This window comes from Chrysemys picta, chromosome 9 (genome assembly GCF_011386835.1).
Source record: "Chrysemys picta bellii isolate R12L10 chromosome 9, ASM1138683v2, whole genome shotgun sequence".
Classification (NCBI taxonomy): Eukaryota; Metazoa; Chordata; order Testudines; family Emydidae; genus Chrysemys; species Chrysemys picta.
In genome coordinates this window covers 23,349,880-23,363,094 of record NC_088799.1, presented here as the reverse complement: position 1 = coordinate 23,363,094, position 13,215 = coordinate 23,349,880, and the positions used below count along the sequence as shown (strand labels likewise).

General features: G+C 42.5%; 1 protein-coding gene across 1 annotated transcript in view; it reads left to right on the top strand.

Annotated features, from left to right (window-relative positions):
• RSRC1 (arginine and serine rich coiled-coil 1) overlaps positions 1-13,215 on the top strand; it is a 337,138-nt gene that overhangs the window by 3,005 nt on the left and 320,918 nt on the right. Inside the window, 1 exon segment of the mRNA XM_005286996.5 lies at positions 7,649-7,845. Within this exon segment, the coding sequence (XP_005287053.2) occupies positions 7,649-7,845 (197 nt within the window).

Below are 13,215 nucleotides of genomic sequence, written 5' to 3'. Positions count from 1 at the left end.
GGGAGAAGTCTCCAAATACTGCAGATTAAGTGGATTCATGTAAAAGGACACTCTCAGATCTGCAGACATTGGAGCTGTCTGGCGTGGGGCCTCTGTCCCTCTTTTTGTGACTGCCTTCTCTTCTGTCAGCACTGCTCTAACAGGAGGCATGCTGCCATTCTTTGAGTCCCTCTGTGAATGCTCACTATCAGCAAGAGGAGTGATTTATCAGGAATTCAGTCTTTGAAGCAGAATTTATTCTGCCCCTACCCCGCGGTTTTCCATGCAGAAATCCAAGAGTTGATCGGGGACTCTGCTGCAGTGAGTGGCTAGAGTCAGCTAGGAGATTGGAACTGGTGGGAGAGGTTGGGAATTGGATGAGGAATCTGAAGGGGTGAGATTGGGAGTGGAATGAGAAGTTTGAGGAGTGCATACTGGGCAGGTGAGTAGACTGGGACTGGGATGAGACAGGGGAGAGACAGGTTTGGTACCAGGGACAGGTTAGAGGGGTCAAGCTTGGCGGGGAAATGGGCAGAAGTCTGTGTCAGCTAGAACACACTCCTCCCCAGAGACTGGAATGGAACCCAAGGTTCCTGAGTCTCATCATTCCTCTGCTGTGAGCAAATATCTGTGAAACCCACTGGCAAAGTGTGTCTCATCATCCTCTATATGGAGCAGTAGAGGGGGATGAAATCTACTACTGCTAACAGTTACTCCATTAGCTCAAATGGCAGAGGTCTGTGCAGTGGATTTAATCAAAGGCTTCATTCCTCCTGATGAGTGGTGTGGATATCAATATGATGTCAAATTTCATTTGGTGTCTAAGGAGTCAGTGGACACTGTCCTGAATAATTCTTTCTGGAAGTGTGAACAGACAAGGGACTGGACATAGGCCCCACAATTGCAGAGCACATCCCCGTACAGCTTCTTCCTCCTGGAGTGACAGATGATCACGTTGGCCAATGCCAGGAGGAGGTTGGCACGGAGGTCTTGTGACTGAGGGGATGGGTGTGCCAGGATCAGGATGTGCAGGGAAAAGTGCAGCCAGAGCCTCATTAAGAGGTTCTGGAGAAGTTAGAAGAGGGGCTGTGGCCTGATGCACTCTATGTAGATGTGCGTCAGGGTCTCCATCATGTTGCAGAAAGTACAGGTGTTGGGGAAGTTCATGAACTGTGCTAAGTACACACCTGTGCCCATGGCTTCCGTGAAGGAGCCTTGGAAGATGTGTGGTGAATAAGGCAGGGACTGCAGGAAGAGAGAGGATGATTTCGCAGTGAAGGCAGTAGAAATCTGCCCTGGAGAACTGGATTCTATCCCTTCCTGTGCCACAGAGTTCCTATATGATGCTTAGGGAAGTCACTTAAATCACTTTTCTCAGGTGGTCACTAATTGTGTTCCTCATATTTTGGGTGTCTTACTTAAGACGTTGGGGTCTGATTTGTACAAGTGTTTAACACTCACAGCTGCTACTGATGTCAAGAGGAGCTGTGCTTTGAACATATGATGTGCTGTGTAATGCTAAGTACTCTGAAAAATAGGTCCTTTGGTGTCTCAAATTGGGCACCCAGAATTAACGGATGCTTCTGACCTCCATCTCTGTGGGGATAATATTCTGTCATCTTGCAGAAATGTTTGTGAAGCACTCTGATATTATAATCATGAGTGCTATAGAAAAGCCTATGAGGAAATTATTAATTATGCGTTCAGAGCAGGTTTTGAATAATAATGTGCAGTAAATAAAGAATGGTGCCACCCATTGTAAAACATTTTTTACGGAATCGAAGAGCATATCTTGGTTGGATTTTTAGCTAGCTCAGGAAAATTTATTTTTCCTCCAAAAATGTGTTAGTGGGAAACTACATAATTGATTTTACAAATTAATAGTGTTGCCAGTCGTTTATGTAGTCTGCTTCATTAGCTTGATATACTTCTAGATGCAATTTTAGGTTTTTATTAAAAAAGTGCATTTTAAAAAAAAAAGTGAATCAGGGGATGATGTATATGTTGAAGTGTAATATCATGAGTCAGAACAATATACATATCAAGTAGTGAATATCTCATTAGAAATGAGTCTCTTGTATTCAGTGCTTCCCTGTGCTATATTTCCTTAATCTTGCTGTCATGAACTTTTAATCTACAGAATTGTAAATGAAGTAATGTTTATTTAAATGAGATAAAAATTGGATCCTAAAATATTGCTTCAGTACTTATTTTGAACTTACTCAAGAAGTCAAATTCAGTATGGAATAAATTGCTTTAATAATTCACTCAAAGTAACATTTTTTACTTCAGAAATTGCCATCTAACGGTTTTTTGGCAGTATGAGGTGCTGCTGTTTTTTGGTGGGTGCTTACCGTTGGGAATTGCATATGTTTCAAAAGTGACTTGCTAAGAGTGAGTTGACTAAAGGTCTAGTCCTACAAGGTGTTGAAGATTGAAGCCACTGGTAGTTGCTGAGCACCTTGCAGGATTTGGCTCTCAGACTTTTAGTACTTGCAGGTCCATTACAGATATTTTAAAAGTTGGTAGCTCCCCACAACCAAATACTGTTTCTTTTTCTGACTCAGGACATGACATACAAGAGTCAGAACGCTACATTCATGAGGGACACTAGGGTTTGGATGGTATTGCAACTTTAGTCAACTACATACAGTCTAGTGTCAGAGGGGTAGCCGTGTTAGTCCGGATCTGTAAAAAGCAACAGAGTCCTGTGGCACCTTTAAGACTAACAGATGTATTGAAGCATAAGCTTTCGTGGGTGAATACCCACTTCGTCAGACTATCTGTTGCTTTTTACATACAGTCTGTTTTAATTTATCTAATCCCATTTAGATAAACTATAATTTAAAAATATGGATTTTTTTGGTCATGTTCGGACACGGCCCAAGATTTTAGTGAGAAGAGTGGGCCTGTTTTGAACTGCATAGTTGTGCAATGTTTGGCTAAATTTCTGATAGTACTATAAATAAGTTTATCTTCCAGGCTTAAATTACTTCTAAATTTAGTTTTCACAGAAATCATTGCTGAAAGCCCAGACTGTCAGCAAATGGAAGCAGCACTTTCATATCTTCATCCCTGAGTTCCTTGTACTCCCTGTTAACAGAAATCTGCAAATTACTGGTTTGTTAGATTTGAAAACTTGGTCTTCAGTGTATGATCATTTGAAGATTCAAAGAGATTTTTATGAGCTGAGTTACTTAAGGTTGGAATAGAATCAACTCTTGTTAAGCATGAGGTTCAAATCCAGTCAGTATCTGGAGATTCATGTTCATCTCCAGGAAAGTATTCATCAAAATAGGAGTTCAGTCCAGACAAATGAATGAGTATTTTGTCTTTAACAGCATTTTGATAACTTTCATTCTGTTCTTTTAAAAAATCTAACACTGGAAACATCTTGGCAAGTCCCTTTTCATTGTGGGCTCATCAAAGGCAAAGCTGTTTCATGAATCTCCAATTTTTTCTTGCATATCTAGTATATTTATATTCCTACCTTAGAATCATAGGGTTGGAAGGGACCTCAAGAGGTCATCTAGTCCAACCCCCTGCTCAAAGCAGGACCAATTCCCAACTAAATCATCCCAGCCAGGGCTTTGTCAAGCAGGGCCTTAAAAACCTCCAAGGACGGAGACTCCACCACCTCCCTAGGTAACGCATTCCAGTGCTTCACCACCCTCCTAGTGAAATAATGTTTCCTAATATCCAACCTGGACCTCCCCCACTGCAACTTGAGACCATTGCTCCTTGTTCTGTCATCTGCCACCACTGAGAACAGCCGAGCTCCATCCTCTTTGGAACCCCCCTTCAGGTAGTTGAAGGCTGCTATCAAATCCCCCCTCATTCTTCTCTTCTGGAGACTAAACAATCCCAGTTCCCTCAGCCTCTCCTCATAAGTCATGTGCTCCAGCCCCCTAATCATTTTTGTTGCCCTCCGCTGGACTCTTTCCAATTTTTCCACATCCTTCTTGTAGTGTGGGGCCCAAAACTGGACACAGTATTCTAGACGAGGCCTCACCAATGTCAAATAGAGGGGAACGATCACGTTCCTTGATCTGCTGGCAATGCCCCTACTTATACAGCCCAAAATGCCGTTAGCCTTCTTGGCAACAAGAGCACACTGTTGACTCATATCCAGCTTCTCGTCCACTGTGACCCCTAGGTCCTTTCCTGCAGAACTGCTGCCTAGCCGTTCGGTCCCTAGTCTGTAACAGTGCATAGGATTCTTCCATCCTAAGTGCAGGACTCTGCACTTGTCCTTGTTGAACCTCATCAGATTTCTTTTGGCCCAATCCTCTAATTTGTCTAGGTCCCTCTGTATCCGATCCCTACCCTCTAGTGTATCTAGCACGCCTCCTAGTTTAGTGTCATCTGCAAACTTGCTGAGAGTGCAGTCCACACCATCATCCAGATCATTAATAAAGATATTAAACAAAACCGGCCCCAGGACTGACCCTTGGGGCACTCCGCTTGAAACCGGCTGCCAACTAGACATGGAGCCATTGATCACTACCCGTTGAGCCGGACGATCCAGTCAGCTTTCTATCCACCTTACAGTCCATTCATCCAGCCCATACTTCTTTAACTTGGCAGCAAGAATACTGTGGGAGACCGTATCAAAAGCTTTGCTAAAGTCAAGGAATAACACATCCACTGCTTTCCCCTCATCCACAGACCCAGTTATCTCATCATAGAAGGCAATTAGGTTAGTCAGACACGACTTCCCCTTGGTGAATCCATGCTGACTGTTCCTGATCACTTTCCTCTCCTCTAAGTGTTTCATATTTGATTCCTTGAGGACCTGCTCCATGATTTTTCCAGGGACTGAGGTGAGGCTGACTGGCCTGTAGTTCCCTGGATCCTCCTTCTTCCCTTTTTTAAAATTGATACCTTGATATGGTAGGTATAGTGCATTCCATTTGTCAAATACATCCACCCTGTAAACTAATGTAGGCAAAAAGTCCATGTTATGCATGTAGTCTGCAAGGTCTGTTTTCCCAAGGAGGAAAATTTGGATTGCGTCACACCATTCAAAGATAGTTGTCATGTGGAAAAGTGGTACAGTGCATCTGACTTCACTGTGAAATAGAAGGTAAGTGTGGTCAGAGTCCATCCTTTCTTACAGCATACTTAAACACTGTGTTTTCACTGTTTGGGATATTATAAAATTAACCATTTTAATAACAATGTTGGGGGCTTAATGTACTTTAGGTTGCAGCTTTGTGATGGATCATGTAGTGTGTCCAAATTGTAGCGGGTGCCACTTTATTTACTTATACTCAGTACTTAATTCGTAATGAAAGAGGTGCTGGGGTTCTGGCTGTTCCTCTGGCAGCTGAGTGACGTGTAACTGATGCAGGCAGAGATGCTGGGGCTATGAACTGCCAAGTCTAGAGGTGCTGGGGTTCAGCCCTGGCAAGTCCTTATACAAATTAAGCACTGCTTGCTTGTTCTGCAACCCCACTGTTCTTTCTGGTCATTGCTGGTTTCTGCCCCATCTGTGCACAGCCCCCTACGCATAGCCTGGTTAAGACCTTCATCCACTGTGACGTTATCAAGGATCTTGATTATTTTCTCATCAGCTTGAGTTGGGATTTCTTTGCAAAATAAAAGTTCTTTAACTATTGCACCTAACTATAGGGTAGTTAAGCCCCGGAACTAGCTTCCAAGGGAGGTTGTGGAATCCCGTTCTTGGAGGTTTTTAAGAACAGGCTACACAAACAACGGTCAGGGATAGTCTAGGTATACTTGGTCCTGGGTCATTACAGGGGGCTGGACTAAATGATCTCTTGGGTCCCTTCCAGCCCTAAATTTCTTTGATTCTATGATCTTCAGGCAAATGTTTGCTACATGTAGTTTAGAACTTGATAATCATTCAGTTATAATGCTGACACACATCTGTGTCTCTGTCAGCCCCCTTTCCCTATGTGCTGGTGCTGTTGCTGCCACCACTGGCACCGGGAGTCTCGCTTTGCCTTCTGCTCCAGCAGAGGGCCTTCAGCTGAGAGACTTCCAGACAAATACTTCCTCCAGCGGGAAGTCTCTTGGCTGAAGTCCCCCTGCAGGAGCAGAGAATACAGGCAGCAGCAGCATAAGATGCAAAGCCATAGATAAGACACAGGTGATTTTTAAACCTAGTTTAATAGTCTCTTCATTAGGGGTGCGGAACCCCCCAAACCAGCATATTGATTCAGTTTTGTTCCCAAACACTCGTGGCTTCCCCCGGGAGTCACAACTTCACTGTTTTAAATGACCATAATTGAGAAGTTCCCTTTGGTTCCATTTTTCTGCTCCTTTACTGCAGACAGGGTTCTGCCCTTTAGGTGATTGAAAGGAGTGGGGAGGGGCAAAGGCTGGGGGCCAGGAAAAGACTAGTGGAATTCAAAGGGCCATACTAGGAAAATTAGGACCTGTAATTCTTCCCTATTGGTTAAGGTTAGATGATATTGTGACTAAAAATGCTTCAGCCCTTTCTACTCTACAGCTTCCACCATTGCTATTAATGGAGAATTATGGATCCAAATTTCCTAATGTAGATGTAGCTAGAGAGCCCCCAAATAATTGCTCATTCTTGGGACGGAGGCCTCATGTTAAGTGCCAGTAGTCTGAGGAGGGAAATCTTAGTATCTTGGGTGGATGGGAACAAAAAAGGATTTAAAGCATTATCCATTTTTACAGCCTGAAAAATTCTATAGGCATAATATTTCTTTAATTATGAAGTGACAGCAATAAAAATGTATTTCTTATGAATTCCAAACTAAGAAAAGATGATTGTCTCCCCAGCAGTTAAATGAATGGCAGTTTTTTACAGCCTTATCCAAATGTATAAATGTGAAACTTTATCCAAGTAAACACCTTGGGGATCAAGAAACATGTCTAAAGTTTAATATTTATGGCTCTGGTTTGGAGTAAAACCATTTAAAGTTGTGTGGTTTTGAAGTGAACACCTCAATCAGGCTAACTATAAAAGAGCTTCCATCCTCTAATAATATAACTTATTATTTCCAGAGGAACTTTCTTTTCATTATGACAATAGGAATGCTAGTGACTTGAATATACAGTCAACAAATACTTACATGAACAACAGAAAGTAATTACATTGCTAGAAATTGATAGGCATTATTCAGACCATAAAGTTGCATAACTATATCCTCCTTTGCAGAAATGTAAATTAAACAAGTAAACAATAGTACAGTGTTAGCTAAGAATGTTCTTCAAACAAGGTCTCTGGTTTTAGAGATGTACATGTATGTATCCTAACAGCTTATACCCTAACACAATGGGTACTGAAAAACTAGAAACATATTAAAGATAAAATGCAACAGTCTGGTTTATACCAGAACTTTTTGACTGGGATTAATTGGCTTTTAAAGGTACTTTGTAGTTTGTAACAAATTTAATACCATAATGCGTTTTAAATCTAAAATGCTGATAAAATAACTCATTTTAATGTGTTGATTTACAAACATAAGGCTGCTGATCTCTGTTGTGCAAACTGGCTAGGCAACTAGGAACTTAAAGGGGTAGTTTTTTTCCCTTCTCCCGCTGCCCACCACCACCGTGTAGTAACTTGTACAAGATACAGTATTACTTACAGGCATCTATCTAGCACTTATAAAAATAAATGCACACTGCAATCCTGAATTTTATAACTTTTTTTGCTGTTTTTAAATAGCTTGTAAAAATGGGACGTCGTTCATCAGATACTGAAGAAGAAAATAGAAACAAAAGAAAAAAGAAACACCGTAGACGTTCATCTTCAAGTAGTTCTTCAGACAGTAGAACATACAGCCGTAAGAAATCAGGAAGGAAGTCAAGGTCAAGATCACGGTCTCGAGAGCTCCAGTCCCGTTCACATTCTTATGAAAAAAGGTGAATTTATAATACTTTACTCAGTGTTACTTTTGTCTGTAGGTGGGGCAGCTTCAGTTATGCAGCAAGGCTAAGAATATTTGAACACAGTGCATGTTCTGGGTAACTGTCATACAAAATCTGTCAAACACCTGTTTTGGGCTTTCCTAGCAAAATTATCTGAGTCTTGCACGATACTGTTGTTTTTCTGCTTAGTTACATTCACAGCAGTGATGTTTGTAAGTTTAAAGTAACTTTTCTGTTTAAACAATCACCTGCTATCAGACCCCATCAGAATTTTAAATTCAGATTTTTTTTTTTTTTGGAGCGGTCTAATAGTTTATGCACTGATTTCAGCATAATTTCATTCAGCCAGTCATACACAACTATGTGTCTTTGTGCTGCTAGCTTAAAACAAAGTGAATCTAACCAACCAAGAGTGTGATGGAGGAAAGTAGACTTTTAAAATGGCAAGGTTTGAGATGAGTTTTACAATTAATATTTACACTTATTTTAAAGGTTAGTTTTCTACTATAATTTTTATCCTTTTGTGATGTGGGGAGAACATTCAATAGTTTAGTCTGTCCTCAAGAAACAAACACTTCATGCCAATACCTCTGCTAGTTTCTGCTTGATGTAAAACCTCTCCTTGCTGGGCATGACGACCAAGAAGGTGGTATCGAACTACTCCAGCAGCACCTAATCTCCTCAGAAATCCTGGATGCCTCTTAATCTGGTTTCAGATGGTCAGGGAACCAAGATTGTGCTTGTTGCACCGATGAAGCCAAATTTTAGATGATGAAGGTGAGACTAGTCGAAGAACACTCAACTTGTACTGCTACATTTGACATAATTGATCAGAAGTTGCTGCTGAATCACTTAACATTTTATGACATGAATAAACAAGTGCACTTGTCTAGTTTTATTCTTTTCTAATCAGTCATAAATAATTATGGGCAAGTTCCGCATTTCCCCATAAGCCTAGACATGTGGAATCCTTTAGGCCTAGTTCTTTTTTCTCTTCCTTAGCATCTACATAGAGCCCTTAGGGGACATAGTAAGATGACATGGGCTTCAATGCCAAAAATATGCTGCTGATATGCAGCTTTATGAATCTCTTTCGTCTAGTGCAGACACGGATATCTCACAGATAAAACAGAGCTTGAGGGAGATTGGAGTCTGGATGAAGACCAGCTTACTTAAATTGAATCCAGAAAAGACCAAAGTGTTTGCTTTGAGGATCTGGCTATCACTTTTGCCTCACTCTCTGTTTAGGGCATTTACACCTGACAGTTAAGATGGTATTACACCTCAGGGTCAGGGATGAATCGAGCATGACCCTTAAAAATCGAATAGCAGCGGTCAATAAGAGGAGTAGGAAAGGTTGGGGAGAGGTCCTGGAGGCCAAATATAGGCTGTTAGGTAAGAGATTAAAGTCCTGGATGGTAGAGTTCTCTGAAATGCTTTCAGTTCCATGTGCACAGCCAGTTAGACAGGCAGAACTGCATGGTCTCTATGTGTGGATTAGACAATAGAGTTGGGAGGAAGGATTTAAGTTTATTAAGAACTGAGGAACCTTTTGGGAAAGGAGGAGCCTATACAGAAAGGATGGGCTCCACCTTAACCAAAACAGAACCAGATTGCTGGCATATAAAATTAAAAAGGTTGTAGAAGAGTTTTTAAACTAAGGGCTGGGGGAAAGTCGACAGGTACATGGAAGCATATTCCAACAGACATTATCCATTAGAGGAGGATTTATTAAAGGAGATACTCTGTATGCTAGTAAAGAGCAGAGGATAGAAGTTGATAAAGTACAGGTAGAAGTTGATAATTGTGTAAGACACACCTTCACCATAGCATTCTTCAGAGAACCAGGATGGAAGGAAACTAAATAGCATGTTCAAAAGCAACAGCTCTTCAAATAGGACTAACTCTAATTTAAAAGTTCTACTGACTGTCCACTAAGCAGTCTTTGCTATATTTTTTAATTTTTGTGCAGTAATAAATGGATATCCTGATCGGTGCTCTGTAAATGCATATAAACATGATAGTGAGACTGTACTGGTTCAGTCACCAGTGGATCTGTTGTTGGCAAATGATGAAAATCATTTGTTCCTGTTAATTATTTTTTTTTCCAGCTGTCTTTGATATTATTAACCATGAAGTTTAGATGAAACAATTGTGAACCCAGGCAAAGATAGATGCCAGACTCTCTTCTCTTGCAGAACACAGTATTTGGTAATGGCTTATCAGGCCATAGGACCCTTGTATATTACCAAGATTCTGTTCTTGTGCTCACTTCTTTTAAGCCTACGTGATGTCATTGAGAGAAAAAGAGGTTGAGGTAATATGGGTTGTGATGTCTCCAGTAGGCAGAGAACACACACAGTTCTACATGTCTGTATTTCATTGGATCCAGCTGTTTGTAGTTCATTGGTTGACACAGTGTCTTGCTGGGTTTAGGGCTTGGATGAAGGTCAGCTGACTGTACCTCAATCAACCAGAATAGATTGTGGTTATGTGGATAAATTAGGAGAAGTGACTGGAAGAAATAGTGGAGATGTTGGTGTTTCTATGGAGGTAGTCTGCCCTTGTTTATGGATCCATTTGGTTCCTTATTTGTAGGGATGTAATTCTGTCACCGTGGTCACAGCTCGTCAGAGAACCTGTGAATTTTGCCATTTTCAGCTCCATTGTGAAAGCTCACCACTGTACAGAACCATTTATATGGGCCCTGCTGCCGTGCATTAACAGTTCGTTAGTTAGCTTTGATATAATCTTCTTTGTAATGGGACTAGATCAAAGTGAACTAACAAACTGTTAATGACTGACAGTAGGCTGTACATGAGCAGTTCATTACTTTGCTTTGATCAGTTATCTACTCACCTACCTCTTGCCTTCTGCTATGCATCCTCCACTACCACTAATTGCCTCCTCCTCCCTTACCAGTTAATCCCCAATTTATGCCCCTGCCTCCTCCCTTACTCATAACTCCCCTTTTGCACCCATCACAGCATCTCTTCTACCTGCCGTTACCCCTTATACCATTTCTACTTTTCACCCCGCCTTTAAGCTGCCTCCCTTCAGCCTTCTGCACCTATTCAATACCCCATAGCTCCTCTGCTCTACTCTTGCCTACCCCTGTGTCAAACCCCTCTCTGTCCCCTCCTTCCATTGTAACTCATCCCCCACATTCCTCTCCCTACTGCAGAGTTGGGTCTTTGCCCCCCTCATCCCTGGATCCCATGTGGTGACCATTGCCATTCTCTGTTTTGCTTCCCCCTTGTAGGTTCCCTGGTTCTTGACCTCCCACAGCCCACTCTCATCTGAGCTTGCCCAGTCTCTCTCCCCGCCCCGTCACCAGAGGAGGAATGGTCAGGTTGGGATTTCACCTGGGTGGTTTGAACCAGTCTTCACCAAGCAACTGACCAGGGCACCAGGCAGCACCTTTTGCTTCCTGCCTGGATGAAGAGACCTTTCTCCAGAGATGCACCTCAGAGCCTGGGATCCATCAGTGAAATGTTGAGGCCGGGCAACAGGTCTCAGCGAGGGGCTAGGATAAGAGATGGGTCAAAGATTGTGGGAATGGGGATTGAGGATTTGGGGACCTACCATGGGGAAAGGAAGCAGATAACAGGAGCTGTCACAACAAGAGACCTGGGGCATGAGTGGGGGTGAAGACCCAGCCCTGTTCCATGTAGGAGTTCTGCGCTGGGGAGAAGAGTCTGCGGGGTGGGGTGGAGGAGTCAAGGGGCAACAGATGGGGGAGAGGCCCTCTCATATCCCAGCACAATTTGAGCATTGATTAATACAGGGGTTCTCAAAGTTCATTGCACCGCGACCCCCTTCTGACAACAAACATTACTACAGGACCCCAGAAGGAGGGACCAAAGCCTGAGCCCGCCTAAGCCCCGCCACCCTGGGGGGGAAGGAAGGGCAAAGCCAAAGCCCCACTGCCCCCGGATGGGGTGCCAAAGCTGAAGTCCCAGGGTTTCAGCCCCAGGCAGGGGGCCTGTAAACTTAGCCCTGCTGCCCAGGGCTGAAGCCCTTGGGCTTTGGCCCTGGGCCCAAGCCAAGTCTAAGGCAGACCTGGGAAACCCATTAAAATGGGGTTGTGACACACTTTGGGGTCCTGACCCATAGTTTGAGAACCGCTGGACTAATGGTTTGTTCGCTTTGATCTAATCTTTTTTTTTTTAAGAGGATGACATCGAATTCTTAATGCACGGCAGTTGCGTCCACAAGTTGCAGTGACCATAACACAAAATTATCTATTTTTTATCATGACTGTGCTGTAAATTATGCATAATTTTACTGTGACAAAATTGAATCCCTATTCACTTGCTTCTCGATTTCCAGGTACGAGGTGTGGCCCAGAGAGTGTGGTGTTTATTTTTTTTGTATCCACACTTGGACAGGAAGTAACTTTTCTTCTTTTGGAAAAGTGCACGTCCACAGTGATACATGTCTCTGTCATTTGTTTCCCTTATACAGTTTCCAAAACAAGACTCACCTTTTCTCCCAGGTTTTGGATTGGGAAGGAAGAGTATCTTAGTGGAGGTTGTAAGAGTTTTATGTTTTGGAATGTGGGGATTTGTGAGGATCCTTGTTTTGGGGGTTGTCATAAACATACAGCTAAGGGTAGCATAAAATCCCTCCTTATCTGTAAAGGGTTAAGGAGCTCAGATAACCTGATTGGCACCTGACCAAAAGGACCAATAAGGGGAGAAGATACTTTCAAATCTGTGGGGAAAGGCTTTTTGGTTTTGTGTTCCTTTGTTCTCTCGGAGTCAGCAAGGAACCAGGGCAGGGAAAATACATCTCCCTAAGCCATATCTGAACTAAGCATCTAATGTTGCAGAAATACACCTCTACCCTGATATAATGCTGTCCTCGGGAGCCAAAAAATCTTACTGCGTTATAGGTGAAACTGCGTTATATTGAACTTGCTTTGATCCACCGAGTGCGCAGCCTCGCACTCCTCCCCTCCCCCCCCCCGAGCGCTGCTTGACCGCGTTATATCGGGTTGCGTTATATCGGGGTAGAGGTGTAGTAAGTAATAGTAAGGAAATGCATTAGATTATCTTTTGTTGTAGCTTGTGAATTTTCCCTGTGCTAAGAGGGAGGTTTATCCCTGTTTTTTGGAACTTTAAAGTTTTGCCTGGAGAGGGAATCCTCTGTGTTTTGAATCTTTTTGTTACCCTGTAAAGTTATCTTCCATCCTGATTTTACAGAGCTGATTCTTTTATTATTTTTTTAAAATAAATTCTTCTTTTAAGAACCTGATTGATTTTTCATTGTTCTGGGTTTGTGTCTGTGTTCACCTGTACCAATTGGTGAGGATATTATTCTCAAGCCTTTCCCAGGAAAGGGGGAGTAGGGCTTGGGAAA